At 50.0% G+C, this 13,538-nt stretch overlaps 1 protein-coding gene across 3 annotated transcripts in view; it reads right to left on the minus strand.

Moving 5' to 3' along the window:
• Positions 1 to 13,538, minus strand: part of BCAR3 (BCAR3 adaptor protein, NSP family member) — a 179,123-nt gene that overhangs the window by 20,788 nt on the left and 144,797 nt on the right. For all 3 annotated transcript variants that reach the window (XM_058659260.1, XM_058659259.1, XM_004582041.3), the window contains one exon: positions 1,134 to 1,262. In XM_058659260.1, coding sequence (XP_058515243.1) covers positions 1,134 to 1,262 — 129 coding nt within the window. The remainder of the gene's footprint in view (positions 1 to 1,133; positions 1,263 to 13,538) is intronic.

Below are 13,538 nucleotides of genomic sequence, written 5' to 3' on the forward strand. Positions count from 1 at the left end.
GAATGGCTTAAGTCCTTGGGACCCTACTCCTATGTGGAAGACCTGGAAGAAGTTTTTAGCTCCTAGCTTTGGATTTACTCAGCTCCAGCCATTGTGGCCATTTGGGGAGTGAACCAGCACATGGAAGATCTTTCCCTCTTTAGTTCTCCTTCCCTGTAATTCTGCTCTTCAGATAAAAAAATTATATGTAAATTTATATATTTATATTTATATTTGTATTTGTACTTATATATAAAAGAGTCTGAAAGGATAAATATCAAAATGTTCTACATGGCGATTCCCAGGAGAGAGTGTCATTTTCTCTCTGCTCTCTAGTTTCCTACGGGCCATGTTAAACTCGGACAGAGTTAGAGTTGGGTTTTGGTTGTGCTGAGGAATCAGCTGTACTTAAAAACCAATGATCACAATTACAATAGCATGGCCTTCCCCCTTCCCAGCCACCTGCTTCCCTGGGTGCTCTTCTGGGTTAACAACTGACTGACCAAAGTCTACCACAGAAACGTGTGAGGAATGGTACAACTCCGTTTTATAGTATTGAGTAAAATACACACACACATATATGCATATATATGTATATGTATATGTTTGAATTCATGGAAATGTATAATACATATATATATATATATGACAAGCATCCACATGACAGTCCCACCGAGCCTACCCTCCATCAGGAGCCAGAGGTTGCAGGGATTACGCCTCTTCTCCAGGTCACAGGGAAGGGATGAGAGAGCCAGTGACTGACAGCTCCACCAGGGAAGAGGTGGCCCTGCTGGGCGGTGGTCCTGCACTTGCCCTGGAATGCAGCGCTGCTGCCAGGAGGAGGCAGGCTGCTACAGGCAGCTGCCATGAATTGTTATCTGAACCACGGCAGGAAAGGGTTGCTGCTTCAGGTGTGTGACCCCTGCGGCTGCTGCCTCCTGCTGGCCACAGGGCATTCACTTTTTCTTCCTGCACTTACTGGGCATGCAGAAATGTTGGGTTCCTGACCCAAGGTCTCCAACTTTAGAGACCAGGTCAGTTAAGCCACTTTAAAGAACCTGTTTGAGGCCCTCCACGTGGACCTCAGGAAGGACCATCAATCTGTCTGCCCTGCATACAGCAGGTGCATCCTGGAAGGGCAGAGAGCAAGGTACCTGTCGGGGGATGCGGCCGTGGTACCAGGCATGGCTGCGCAGGTCCTCGCTGCTCAGCAGCAGCTCCTCCTCCAGCTCCTTCTTCAGCCTCTCGGGGGTCCTGTCCATGATGTGCCTGTCCTTGGAGAACTGCAACACAGAGTCAACAGAGATTTCGGTCACCTGGGGCCAAGCCAGGCCAGGCCAGACATGCCTGCTGCAGCCGGCCGCCCGCCTGGCTGACATATCATCGTGCTAATCAGCCTGGTGCATGCCCAGAGCCGTGTTCAGGTAGGGGAGTCTGGATAATGATTACAATTAGCAGCGACCTTTCCCTTCTTGGCTCAAAGGGGTAATAAAGTTTTCACTTGCACATGGTGATTCTTGATAAGAAAGTCAACTCAGGGAAAAGCGAGCTAGAGAGGGAAAGAGAGGTGGGACGAACGCACAGCAAAGCCAGGCTGCTTTCTTCCTGGGGGGCTTCTTCCTTCCCCTTGAGATTCGTTCTCACAGAGCTGGGAAGGCTGGGTTTTCTGACCGGCCTTAGAACCTGGACCTCTGGGATAGGAGGCCAAAAGTACACCACTTGGGCTGCAGACAAAGGCTGTAAACTCTCTGCCAGTGTAAGTTCAAGTACAGGAACTGAGTTAGTCTTGAGAAACTTTTAGAGTCATCTGATGTCTCTTGAGTCTAGGAATAAAACTTACACCTTATATCGGTTTTTAAAAAATGTTTGTTTTCTAATAATTTCCTTTGCATGACAGATTGGAAATAGAAACTCAGATCCCAATGAATCGGTCCTTCACCTCAGACAGCTGGGCAATGGCTGGCTGGCTGGCTGGCTGGCTGGCTGGCTGGCTGGGCGCACTGCATGGCAGCCATGACCCAGGGGTGCTGGCTCCAGATGGAGTTCCAGGATCACATCCCCTTCACCAAGGGGCCTCCACCTGGACTCTTGCCCAGCTCTCCCCATCCTGCTGTCTGAGCGCCTGCAGGAGTCCCAGAGTTATTCCTCCTTACACCACTTGGCACCTCGGCAAGGAAAAAGTCCTCGCTCCTTCTCAGTGAAGCAAATACAGCACACTGGGGCCTCGGTGGCTGAATCTGACCTCCAACTGGCCTGCACGGGCTGGCCTTGGAGGGCACCGTGGAGGACAGTCACTGGGGCCAGCTTCAAGGTGGGATCCCAATTTCATCATTAAGTTGTCTTCCTCCTCACAGTTTGTCTAAAGCAGGCCTGGGGGCTGGCTGGCCATGCTGCAATACCCCTGCTCACACAGACCATCAATGGCTTTGAATGGACCAGGAGAGGCCCCCTTCTTAGATTACTGGCAGTCCCTTTCCAGCTGGGCTGCTCGCATTCCTTCCATCTCTGCCTTTTACAGAGACACGGTGGCCACACAGGTTATTTCCCAACCAAGGCAAATGCAACTGCAATGCTGTTTAGGCTTTGGAGGTGTGCTGTAGAGGCTGCGGCCTCAGCTCCATCCTACAGAAAGCCATGGTGAAGGTAGACCAGAAGGCCCAAGAGAGACTGAGAATCAAGCCACCAAATGGGCCCTGCGTGGCTGGCCCAAGGGCTTCCGGCAGGGCACTTCAGAAAGCCCATGGAAAATACAATGCAAAAGGTAAACTTATTTTGGAGATGCACATTTTTCAAATTCACACAGATGGTGGCAGCAGCTGGGGGTGAGGGGAACTTTAAAAAGTTTAGGGAGGCCCTACACGATAGCCTAGTGGTTAAATCCTTGCCTTACATCTGCTAGGACCCCATATGGGTGTGGGTCTGTGTCCTGGCTGCTCTAGTTCCCATCCAGCTATCTGCCTGTGGCCTGGGAAAGCAGTCAAGGACAGCCCAAAGTCTGGGGACCCTGCACCCACATGGGAGACCTGAAGAGGTTCCAGGCTCTGGATTGGCTCAATTCTATCATTGCGGCCACTTGGGCCATATGTCAGGGGATGGAAGATCTTTCTGTCTCTCCTCTCTGTAAATCTGCCTTTCCAATAAAAATACAATAGATCTTTTTTTTTTTTTAAAGATTTTATTATTATTGGAAAGCCGGACATACAGAGAGGAGGAGAGACAGAGAGGAAGATCTTCCATCCGATGTTTCACTCCCCAAGTGAGCCGCAACGGGCCGGTACGCGCCGATCCGATGCCAGGACCAGGAACCTCTTCCAGGTCTCCCACACGGGTGCAGGGTCCCAAAGCTTTGGGCCGTCCTCCACTGCTTTCCCAGGCCACAAGCAGGGAGCTGGAGCAGCCAGGACATGAACTGGTACCCATATGGGATCCCAGCGGATGCAAAGCAAGGATATAGCCACTGAGCCACTGTGCCAGACTCCAGATCCTCAGAATTCTTGCAGTTTTCCATCCATGTAGGAGACCTGGCTTAAGTTCTTGGCTCTGGCCCTGGCCAGCCCTTGTCGTCGCAAACATTTGGAGAGAGAATTGACAGGGCATTGACTGGACTGTGCACAGGATCACTCACTTCTTCTCTCAATTAAAAAAAATATTTTTACGTTCCCAAGTAACTTGTGCTACAGGACCATCAGAAAACATGCCCTTAAGCTCCTGCGTGACGTGTGCACAGTCAGAAAGTTGTACAACTAACGGCCCTGTACTTTACAAAGAAAGGGGGCAGAGGGAGGACATGAAGGAAGAGGAGAGCGACAGTGAGCAAGCCCCGGCTGAGGCAGTCACAGTCCACACAGGGCCATGATCTAAGGGCAGCTATTAGCAGGAAGGGAATTGTTAGAGGAGTGGGTGACTTCTAGAACCTTCAGTGAACCATTTTAGACATATGTGTGTGATGGTGCAATTTTTATTGTTTCTCCCCATGGCCTGTGTTTTATGAGGCCCTAATCCTGCTGACCATGCTATAGATAAGTGCTTTGATGGGAGTGGGGGGTGACCACACAGGAAGTTTTCGGCAAACTGTATCCATTTATATCTCTGAGAGCACTGTGATGGATGGCTGTGTGCCTCAGGGATCAGAAATGAGCTTCCTGCTCCCTAGGACTGGTCACCACAATAATATCTGTGACATTGGACAGAATGCCACGGGCTCCCTTACCTCCCCGCCAACACACACACACCCTACCCGGGCTCGAGCAGCCTGTCAACTCTTGGGTGGGGCAGCCCTTTCTGCTGCCGTGTGAGAGGACAGCGCATTCTTCTATGAGATACAACCGTTTTGCCCATGGCCCAGCCAAGTTTTCAGGCCCGGGCTGCAGAGCCAATTCCAGCAACGTAAGATATTCATGTGCACCGTCATGACATGTAGTGGCCCAGAACTAAGCACAAGAGAAAACGGCAGAAAGCGGCCAGCCCCAGCCTCCCCGCAAGTCCACTCCTGGGAAGGACAAGAGGAACGAGCAGTCCACTCAGATCCCAGATCTCTTCCTAGAAACCTGCCTCACGTCTGTGTCTAGAGATGTCTTCCGGTCTTGGAGTGCCTGGACCAGCGGGCCTCAATCCCATTGTAGGCCAGGGTCAGCAGGCGCTGGTGACACCCAGAACAAAGGGTGCTGCTGTACTCTCTGAGGAGGTTTATACCGACTCTGAATGCAGCACCCACTCACCCCTGGAACTGCATGTTCACCAACCACCAGTCCAAGAGACCATGAGCAAGTTCAGCAACAGCTAAGTCACACACAAATGCTATCGGCATTGACAGAGGCCACACTACAGGAACACGCCTCCACCCAAGGTCAGGTTCTGCATTTGTCCCTGATGGCAGCCTCATTTCTAGAAGGCAGGTCTGAGTGCACCTTTTCCTAGCTTCCCAACTGGAGGGGAAGGATGTGACAGCCAGGGCAGGTATGCGTTCCTGTGGACTCAATGCAGCCACTGACACCCTGAGCTCTGCCCCCCGCCCCCCGCGGCAGCTGTGGGCTCCACCTCCAGAGGAAGAGAAGCCGCTCAACTTTGGCTCAAGGGTAGAATTCTGCCCCCGGCTCTAAGCCACTTCATTCCAGAAACCAAATCAGCTTACAAGCAGCAGAAGACAAAACACAGGCAGGACACGGCTTTTTTCAAAGCTGGCCTGAAACAGACCCACAGATATTTATCTCCAGATAATATATGCCTGCATGAGATGGGCAGCAGAAAGAGATGCCATGCCCTTCATTTAAAGAGTTAATGATGATATCTTGGGGCTGGCACTGTGGTACAGTGTGTTAAGCTGCTGCCTGAGTTCCTGGCATCCTATATCAGAGTTCAAATCCCAGCTGTTCCAATTCTTTTTTAAAAAAGATTTATTTATTTTTATTGGAAAGGTGGATACACAGAGAGGAGGAGAGACAGAGAGGAAGATCTTCTGTCCGATGGTTCACTCCCCAAGTGACTGCAACGGCTGGATCTGAGCCGATCCGAAGCCAGGAGCCAGGAGCCAGGAGCCAGGAGCCAGGAGCTCTTCTGGGTCTCCCACACAGGTGCAGAATCCCAAGGCCTTGGCTCGTCCTCGACTGCTTTCCCAGGCTATAGGCAGGGAGCTGGATGGGAAGCTGGGCCACCGAGATTAGAACCGTCGCCCATATGGGATCCTGGCGTGTGCAAGGTGAGGACTTTAACCACTATGCTATCACGCCAGGCCCCCAGCTGTTCCATTTCTGATCCAGCTCCCTGCTAATGTGCCTGGGAAAGCAGCTGAAGATGGCCTGTCACCCACATGGAGACCCAGATGGTGCTCTTGGTCCCCGACTTTGGTCTGGCCCACCCTTGGCCATTCCTTTATTTGAGGAATAAACCAGTGGATGGGATATTTCTCTCCCTCTGTAACTCTCTGCATTTCAAGTAAAATAAAATAAACCTTAAAAAAAAAATAGCCAGTAAGAAAAGGAGGGGAAGGAGATGGGGGAGGGGTAGTAACTGCTCAGTCAAAATCACCCACTCACACAGTTCAACTTCTAAAATTTCATCTTAGTCCCATTAGAAGCATTGGAATCTGAGCCATAGAAAAACTGAATACCAGGACAGATGTGACCCTGAAAATTAGAAAAAATGTAAAAAAAACAAAAAGAAAGAAAAAGAAAAAATTCCTGCAACATTACTATAATCTATCTGAATCCAGTCAAACTTTCTTCTCATTGCTAGCATTTTAATAACTTTGATGTCAACAGATGTCACACTTGGTGTTTCAGAGTATGGCAAACCAGCCTCCTCCATCCACGGAGCCAGCTCGCAGGGGCAAGGGAATGAGGGTGCGATGGGTTAGTATCTGTAAAGCACTCAGCACGCAGGTATGCAGCCCTGGTGACTGGCATCACGGCACCCCCATCAGCATGGCACCAATCCAGTCCCCCCCGCAAAAGCAGATTACACACTGCAGGCCAGTGTCACAGGGTGGGGGTGGCAGTTCAGGGAGAGTGGCTGGGGTGTCTTGAGTGCCTACACACTTCTCCAGTCCTTTGCAGGATATGCACTGCCTTCCTGGCCACCCAAGCCCTTTCACACAGCCAGGACTGGTCCCAGCTTGCCGGGTGCCAGCCTGCAAAGTCATGGTGTCCCGTGGATCTGGGAGCAACTGCTCTGCAGCCACACAGGCCCTGGCAAGTCCACTCTTGGCAGGCTATGCATCCCAGTCAGAGAACGTTGCAGGGAGGCATGGTGCCAGCCCTACAGAGCTGGGCAGCCTGAGGAACTGGGAAGCCTGCATCTCACCAGCTCCTGAAGCAATGAAAAACCTTGCAGCCTGGGGGAACTGAGTGGGGGGATGGGGACTCTGGGTGCAGAGGCTGCATTTCCAATCAGGCTGCACAATGGACCCTGCTGGCTGACAGGGGTGAGAAGCAAGGTGCTGCCAGAACCCCCAGGGCAGCTGTCACTTCCACTGCAGTGGCAAAATAGCATGGCACCTGCATTAGGATTAATGCTGATTTTTATCCCTGACTGTAAGGAAAGTTTCTCAATTCCCACAGCATGTTTTATGGTACAATTCACCAGGAAAGACCCTAGTCCCAGGGGCCCCAGAAAGTGGCACAGAAAGGGGAAGTGGCAAATGTGCCACATGATGACCTGGCAGTAGCATGGGAGCCAGGGAAGGTGACCTTGGTCCCCACCCTCGGAAAGAGCTCAGTTCAGAGCCTCCTGCCCTGGGGTCTCAGCACCCCAATCCTGACCCCCGAGCTAGGCAGCCCCTGTGAGTGGAACCACCTCCCTGTCCTATGATTTCCTCCTGTGTTGGAATGGGCAAAAGTCACTGTGTCCCCAGGAAGGCTGTGGGACCAGCTTTAGGGCAGTGGGAGAGTGGAGGGGCTGGCAAGTCAGGGATGACTGCAGAGGATAAATCCTAGGGAGAAAGTAGGGGAAGGTGTGTGGAGCCTGTTGGGGCTGAGACGGAGCAGCTGGACATGGCTGTGTGGAGGCTGTGGCTGCGAGAAGCAGGTGCAAGGTACAGTAGATATGTGAGGTGCACACACGCACACACATATAACTCAGAGCTATGCTCTCTCCGCATCCCACTCCCAAGAGCTCCATCTTCACCCCAAGTGTTCACAGCCCCCCTTGCCAGCCACTGCCATTGCCATTAATCCCAAGGTCACACTGGAAAAAGGTACTCCGACTCTGGTGGTGTTTTACGTCCATGTTTCCTGCCAGGTGAGTCAGAAGCAAAGCTGAGAGAATGAGAACTGCAGACCAAGAGAAGCAAGAGGTGGAGGGTGTTCTGGCAGGTGTAGGCATGTCCCCAGGCTCCTGCTGATACTGTCTGCGACAGATGCCCCTGTGACCCAAGCAAGTGTGAGCTACATCCCTGTCACTCATGACCAAAGCAGGAAGGCAAGAAGAAACAGAGTGAGAGCATGGAACGGGAGGCTGACTGATTTAACCTCCACATTCCAGACAAGGAGTCACTGAACAGCTCTGCCAGAAGGCAACAGGTGTGAGAAGGTGCACCATTGTGGCTGTGGTGAGCAGGGCAGGCACGAAGGGTCTGGGACTGGAGGCACATGGCCAGTTCAGAGTCCTGAAACGTGCTGATGATGCCCAAAGCTCCGTCTCCAGACCTTATGGGTGGGGCCCATTGGGCTATTTCCTAGAATCCACGTGAGAGCTCGAATGTCCATGTGAAAACAGACTGAACATTCCTCTCTGTAAAGTCTGCTTCTCTCCCCTGTCCTAGTCCCCCTATCTCCTCTGCCTTCATCACCCAAACTGGAACCCTCCAAGTCGACTTGCTGATGGAGCCAATTTCTGACCTGAGCTTTTAACAATCCCCATGTGACTCCCCACTCATACGACTGTTGCTCTGGTCTTACACTTGTGCAGAGACCTCCTAATAATTCCTTTCTGTCCTGCTAGTCCCTACATCTGCCACTTAGAATCCCACCAGGCTGACTGAATCACCTCAGGCTCAGGGACTTAAGTTTCAGGGTGCCCTGGGCTTGGCCCAGCATGAATTCCAGGGTCTTTTGAAGCCTCTCCCACCCATAAATGAGTGGGGCTTCTCCTACCTAGTTTCCCCTTCGCCAGGGCTCAGGACTGGCCTTAGGGGTAGCAGGGTACAGACCACGCCCCCATCCTGCCTGGTCCTCCCAAGTCCCTGAGATGTGAACACATTCCTTATAGTCCCGGTGAACAGCACCATGGCCCTCATGCTACACTTAACCCGCACACAGCCCAGGATCCAGCTCTGACTCTCCCAAGAGACCCAGACTCCCTCAGGACTGTGCACACACCAACAGGAGTTGGTGGGCTCCCAGAGGAAACTGCCAGAGGACTGTACAATGGGGCAGATGGTGAGGGTGACACAGGAAGTCTATCCATCTATAGAGTTGGGGCATTAAAATGTTCAGGATTTGGGTCTGCAGGCTGCTGAGAGCTAAGGAAATATGACATATGTCCTGAAGGGTTTCTGATCACCTAAAGAGAAAGCCCAGAGCTTCATCTGCTCCAGGTTAACTTGCCAAGGGGCCCAATTGCAGGGACCTACCGCAGCCCCCTGGATGTAAGCCGTCCCTTCGACCCTGCTTTCACACCGCCACCGTATGGGTCGGCAGACACAGAAACCCACCCACAGAGGTGCCACACGTACAGAGTGGCTGGATCCCAAGCTGGTGACTGAGGGTATTCAGACAAGAAAGGTGGAGACCATGAAAGCCAAACCAAGACAGCCTGACTTTATCTAAGGGGGTGCAGACCCCACTAAAGGTGGGGTGCAATGAAGGTTCAGGCCTGCTGGGCACACCCTCTGTGAGGGCACACACTAAGCACAGCAGGCTGGCCCAAGCCAGCTGCTAGAGACAACTGGGGAGCAGAGCAGAGATCTCTGTGCCTTTCAAGTCACTAAAATTAAAAAACTGTTAAAGTTGTACAAAATCCATCAGGAAGTTTTAGAGAAACCAGGCTTTGAGAATTTCATTTTAATGGAATCAAGAAAAAGCCTCTATATTAGGTACAAGGTTGCTTATTACAATTCAAAGTCCACAGCTCCTCATGGCTTAAGTGGCACGGAACAGTTCCATCCACACAGGAGAAAGCTGACCATCTGTGAGAAGACACAATTTCCTGCGATGCCGGTGTCTCAATACAGGCAGAACATCATCCCCAGCCTGAATCCATGATGCTTGAACATTCCAGAACATTCAAGTGCTGATGTGACACAAGCAGAGTTCTGCATCTGACTCATGGGATGGGTCACAGGAGAAACTCTGGGATATTGAAGCTCTTGAATATAATTATCTTTGGGCTGGGTGGATGGTTGTACAGGAAACATAAATGAACATCAGGTTGCCCAGGTATTTTATCATGCATATGCAAATAATCCCCAAACACCAGTGGCTCTGAGCATTTTGGGTCAGGGCTACTGAATCTGCATTAGCAAGTGCAGGTAGTTAGCTCCAGGCGGCTCCCAAAGGCCCAAGTTCACTGGTGAAAGAGCTGCTGGGAGAGAGCCAGGAGGTTTGGCGTTTTACACAAGACAGCATTCCTGGCAGACAGATTACGGATCCTTCAGGACCAAGCACACACAGTAGTAGGGTGAATTCTTTGCTAAATTGTAAAACTGGAGATTTTCTGACTATTTATTCATTCTATGATTATGGCTGGCTATTAGTTTGGAATAAAGAAAAGGAAGAAAGAAATGTGTGCATGAAAAAAAAGGGGGTGCAAGTACAGACCAGTGGAAGGAGAGAGGTGGGGCGGGGAGGAGGGAGGCGGGCAGGGAGGGAGAGGGGGGGAGGGAGGGGAGGAGGGGAGGGAGGCGGGGGGGAGGGGGAGGGGGGAGGGAGGGAGGCGGGAAGGAGGGAGGCGGGCAGGGAAGGGCGGGTCACTGAGCTGTCCTCAGCGACAGGAGTGTTGGGCACAGCACCCGGAATGCTAGTAGGGCTCACACACAAAAGCTCCCTTTCTTCAGCCTTGGAAGGGCTTATTAGATTAAGGCAGATGTCAACAACAGTCTAGCCCTCTTATCAGGTCATACCAAATAACTCCACAGGTCAAAGAGGTTTTCAGAAATCTCTTGCAGAAAGTATGATCAAAAACACAACTGTGAGTGGGCCTGGAATTCTGGGTCATTGAGTACACACACTTGGTCTCATTTCTAAGCAAAGGCCCCCGTGGTCACAGACTCAGGGTGGGAAGCCCTGTGGAGGTGTGCCATGAGCTGCATCAGGCACTCCATGTCAGGCCAAATGGGTCAAAAGACCCCTGCAGCTCCACCGAACCCCACAGGCAAGACCTGCAGGGCGCATCTTCATTGTCCCTAAGCGAAGGGAAAGGTATGAAGAGAGTGAGCTCCCCCTCCAAGGGCATTATGGGTAACAACTAAGCATCTACAAGCTCCATTCTGCTGGCTGCCGCATTTGGGATCAGCTCACAAGAAAATCCACCCCAAAACGAAGTTCTTTGGAGAATTTAGAAGCTCAGATCCTTTGAATACCTGCCTTGTGCTGAGGTACAAGCAGTTGCCAGGTTTACAAACAAAGTCCAAAGTCCATAAAGAACTTCCAAAGATCCTGTGTTTTTTGTTGTTGTTGTTGTTTGTTTTTTGCTTTTGTTTTTTTTTTTTTTACAATTCAGAACCTAATAAATCGATCAAGAGCCCCAAGAGTGAGTGAATTCCAAGTATTTCTGCCACTCTTGACCTTGCCTGCAGCAATTTGAAAGTCGGTCACCTTTAGTACAAGCCTTTAGATGTTTTCATCTGAAGAACAGAAAGAACAACAATGGTATTTGTGGCAACTGCAACCCTGAAGCGATTAGCATATTAGCCCTGTTTCACCTTTTTGTGACACTAAGGCTTTTTGCCTTACATACAAATTATTTTCATTATAATTCAAATGACATTTTATTCACCAATTCTACTTTTTCCACTGGGATGTTAATAGTTTCTTATGCTAATAACTGGGGTGAAAGCCAAAACTTACAAAAAGGATTAATTTTAAAAGAACAAATTTAAATTTGATCTCTCCTGTTCGGTAAACAAAACCCAAAGGGCATACACAGGTGCACAGGCAACCTGGGCCTTTTGGCCTGACCTCACCTGGTGGGTACTGATAGCTGGGCAGTGGTCTGGACATGGGCAGCACAGTGGCACTGCCTCCAGGGAGGCGGCTGCCCAGACAGGGCCGTCAGGGTTATATGCACTGACTGCAGCAGCTGCCCGGTAGATGGTAACACGGTGTCTGGTGGCAAGAGCATTGCCTCTTCTTCTGCTGCTTCTTCCGTTTTATAAATATAAATATAAATATAAATATAAATATAAATATAAATATAAATATAAATATAAATATAAATATAAATATAAATATAAATATAAATATAAATATAAATATAAATATAAATAATACACACATATATATAAGCATTTGCATTAGTTTCTGTTTTTTAAAGATTTATTTCTTTTTATTGGACAGACAGATCTTTCATCCGCTGGTTCACTCCCCAAGTGACTGCAAGAGCTGGAGCAAAGCCAAGCTGAAGCTAGGAGTCGGGAGCATTTTTTGGGTCTCCCATGTGGGTGCAGGGTCCCAAGGCTTTGGGCCATCCTCTACTGTTTTCCCAGGCCACAAGCAGGGAGCTGGATGGGAAGTGGAACATCTAGGACACTAACTGCCACCATATGGGAGCCTGGCACTTATAAGGTGAGGATTTAACCACTGAGCTGTTGCACCAGGCTGAGGGCATTGCCTTCTAATTCATGCGGGCAGCAGAAGGCCTGCAGCCTGTCCCCATGGCTTCTCCTGACTATGATGGGTCTCCTGACCAATGAATATGCTTGCCTCCCTAGTGCCCCTAGCCTGTGGCCTGTGCCTTCACACTCTACCATTAAGTCTCTGATGGCCTCCTTCTTGGACAGCTTCCTCACTCACACACATAACCCACCCCAGTTTCCACAGTTCTGCAGATACAACCATGACACTGGTTTTCACACGAGTCTAACAGTCATGGGCACACCATGTTTCCAGTTAAACCCAGGGACCCAGGTGCTCACTGGCCCAACCCATCTTCCCGGGAGATCTTTGGGAGATGCTGAAGTGACAGAAGCATGCCATGCCTGTTGGCAGAGAATAGCCAGTCACGAATGACCCGTGTTACTGCTGAATCTTCAGTACCTGCCACCTGACCTGAGCTCAGTGAGGGTTTCTCGACCCTTTTGAGATAGGGGCCAGGATCAGTAGCTGAGCGATTCTGTAAAAACCTCAGCAGGTTTCAGCAAGTTGAAACCCTTCAATTGATTTTATGCAAATGTCTAAGTGCCTTGAAGAGATAGAAATTTTTCTCTTCCAAATCCTAGAAAAGCTCTCATCTTGAGCAAGGAACCTGCAGATGGGTTTGATGCCGTTTTCCCACTTTATAATTAGACCTGGTTGATTTATCACACTGTAGAACAGATTCCCACTCCACCGCCATTAAAAACTGAATTGCAATTTGCTGTTAAATTAAGATGCTGTGTTTTCTTGCACAGATGAAGGATGCTACAAGGGCCATCAGAGCCTAGTACAGACAGGAGAAATACCATCAAAAACCCCTCAAGAGCCCAAATGCAAGAGATTGCATGCTCTTCATTTTCAAACCCGATCAAACTCTTATCAAGAAAAGCTCAGAAATCATGAATAGGAAACAGGACGAGCATCTCAGTGGAATTTCCCATGAAGATTTTGCTCTCTGTGTGTGCAAACTAAAAAGACTCGTGTAATGTTAATTTGTGTAGATTGGGAGTCATAAGGTACAGCACCCTTCAAGCAGGCAGCGGAAACTTAATCCTGCATGCCAAACTAATTACATTGGAGTCCTCCTGATGGGCACTCACGGCTCGCTTTGATCTTAAGCTGCCATTACCTCTTATCCCACCATCCTCTGGGCAGATTCTTCTCACACTCCTACCCTGACAGGATCAGGTGGCTACTGCTTTGAAATCTCTGTTTTATTCTGAGGGAACACCCAAGGATTGAAACTTACTTTTCATAGAAGGAGACTGATTT

The sequence above is a fragment of the Ochotona princeps genome, chromosome 2 (genome assembly GCF_030435755.1).
Source record: "Ochotona princeps isolate mOchPri1 chromosome 2, mOchPri1.hap1, whole genome shotgun sequence".
NCBI classification, from domain to species: domain Eukaryota; kingdom Metazoa; phylum Chordata; class Mammalia; order Lagomorpha; family Ochotonidae; genus Ochotona; species Ochotona princeps.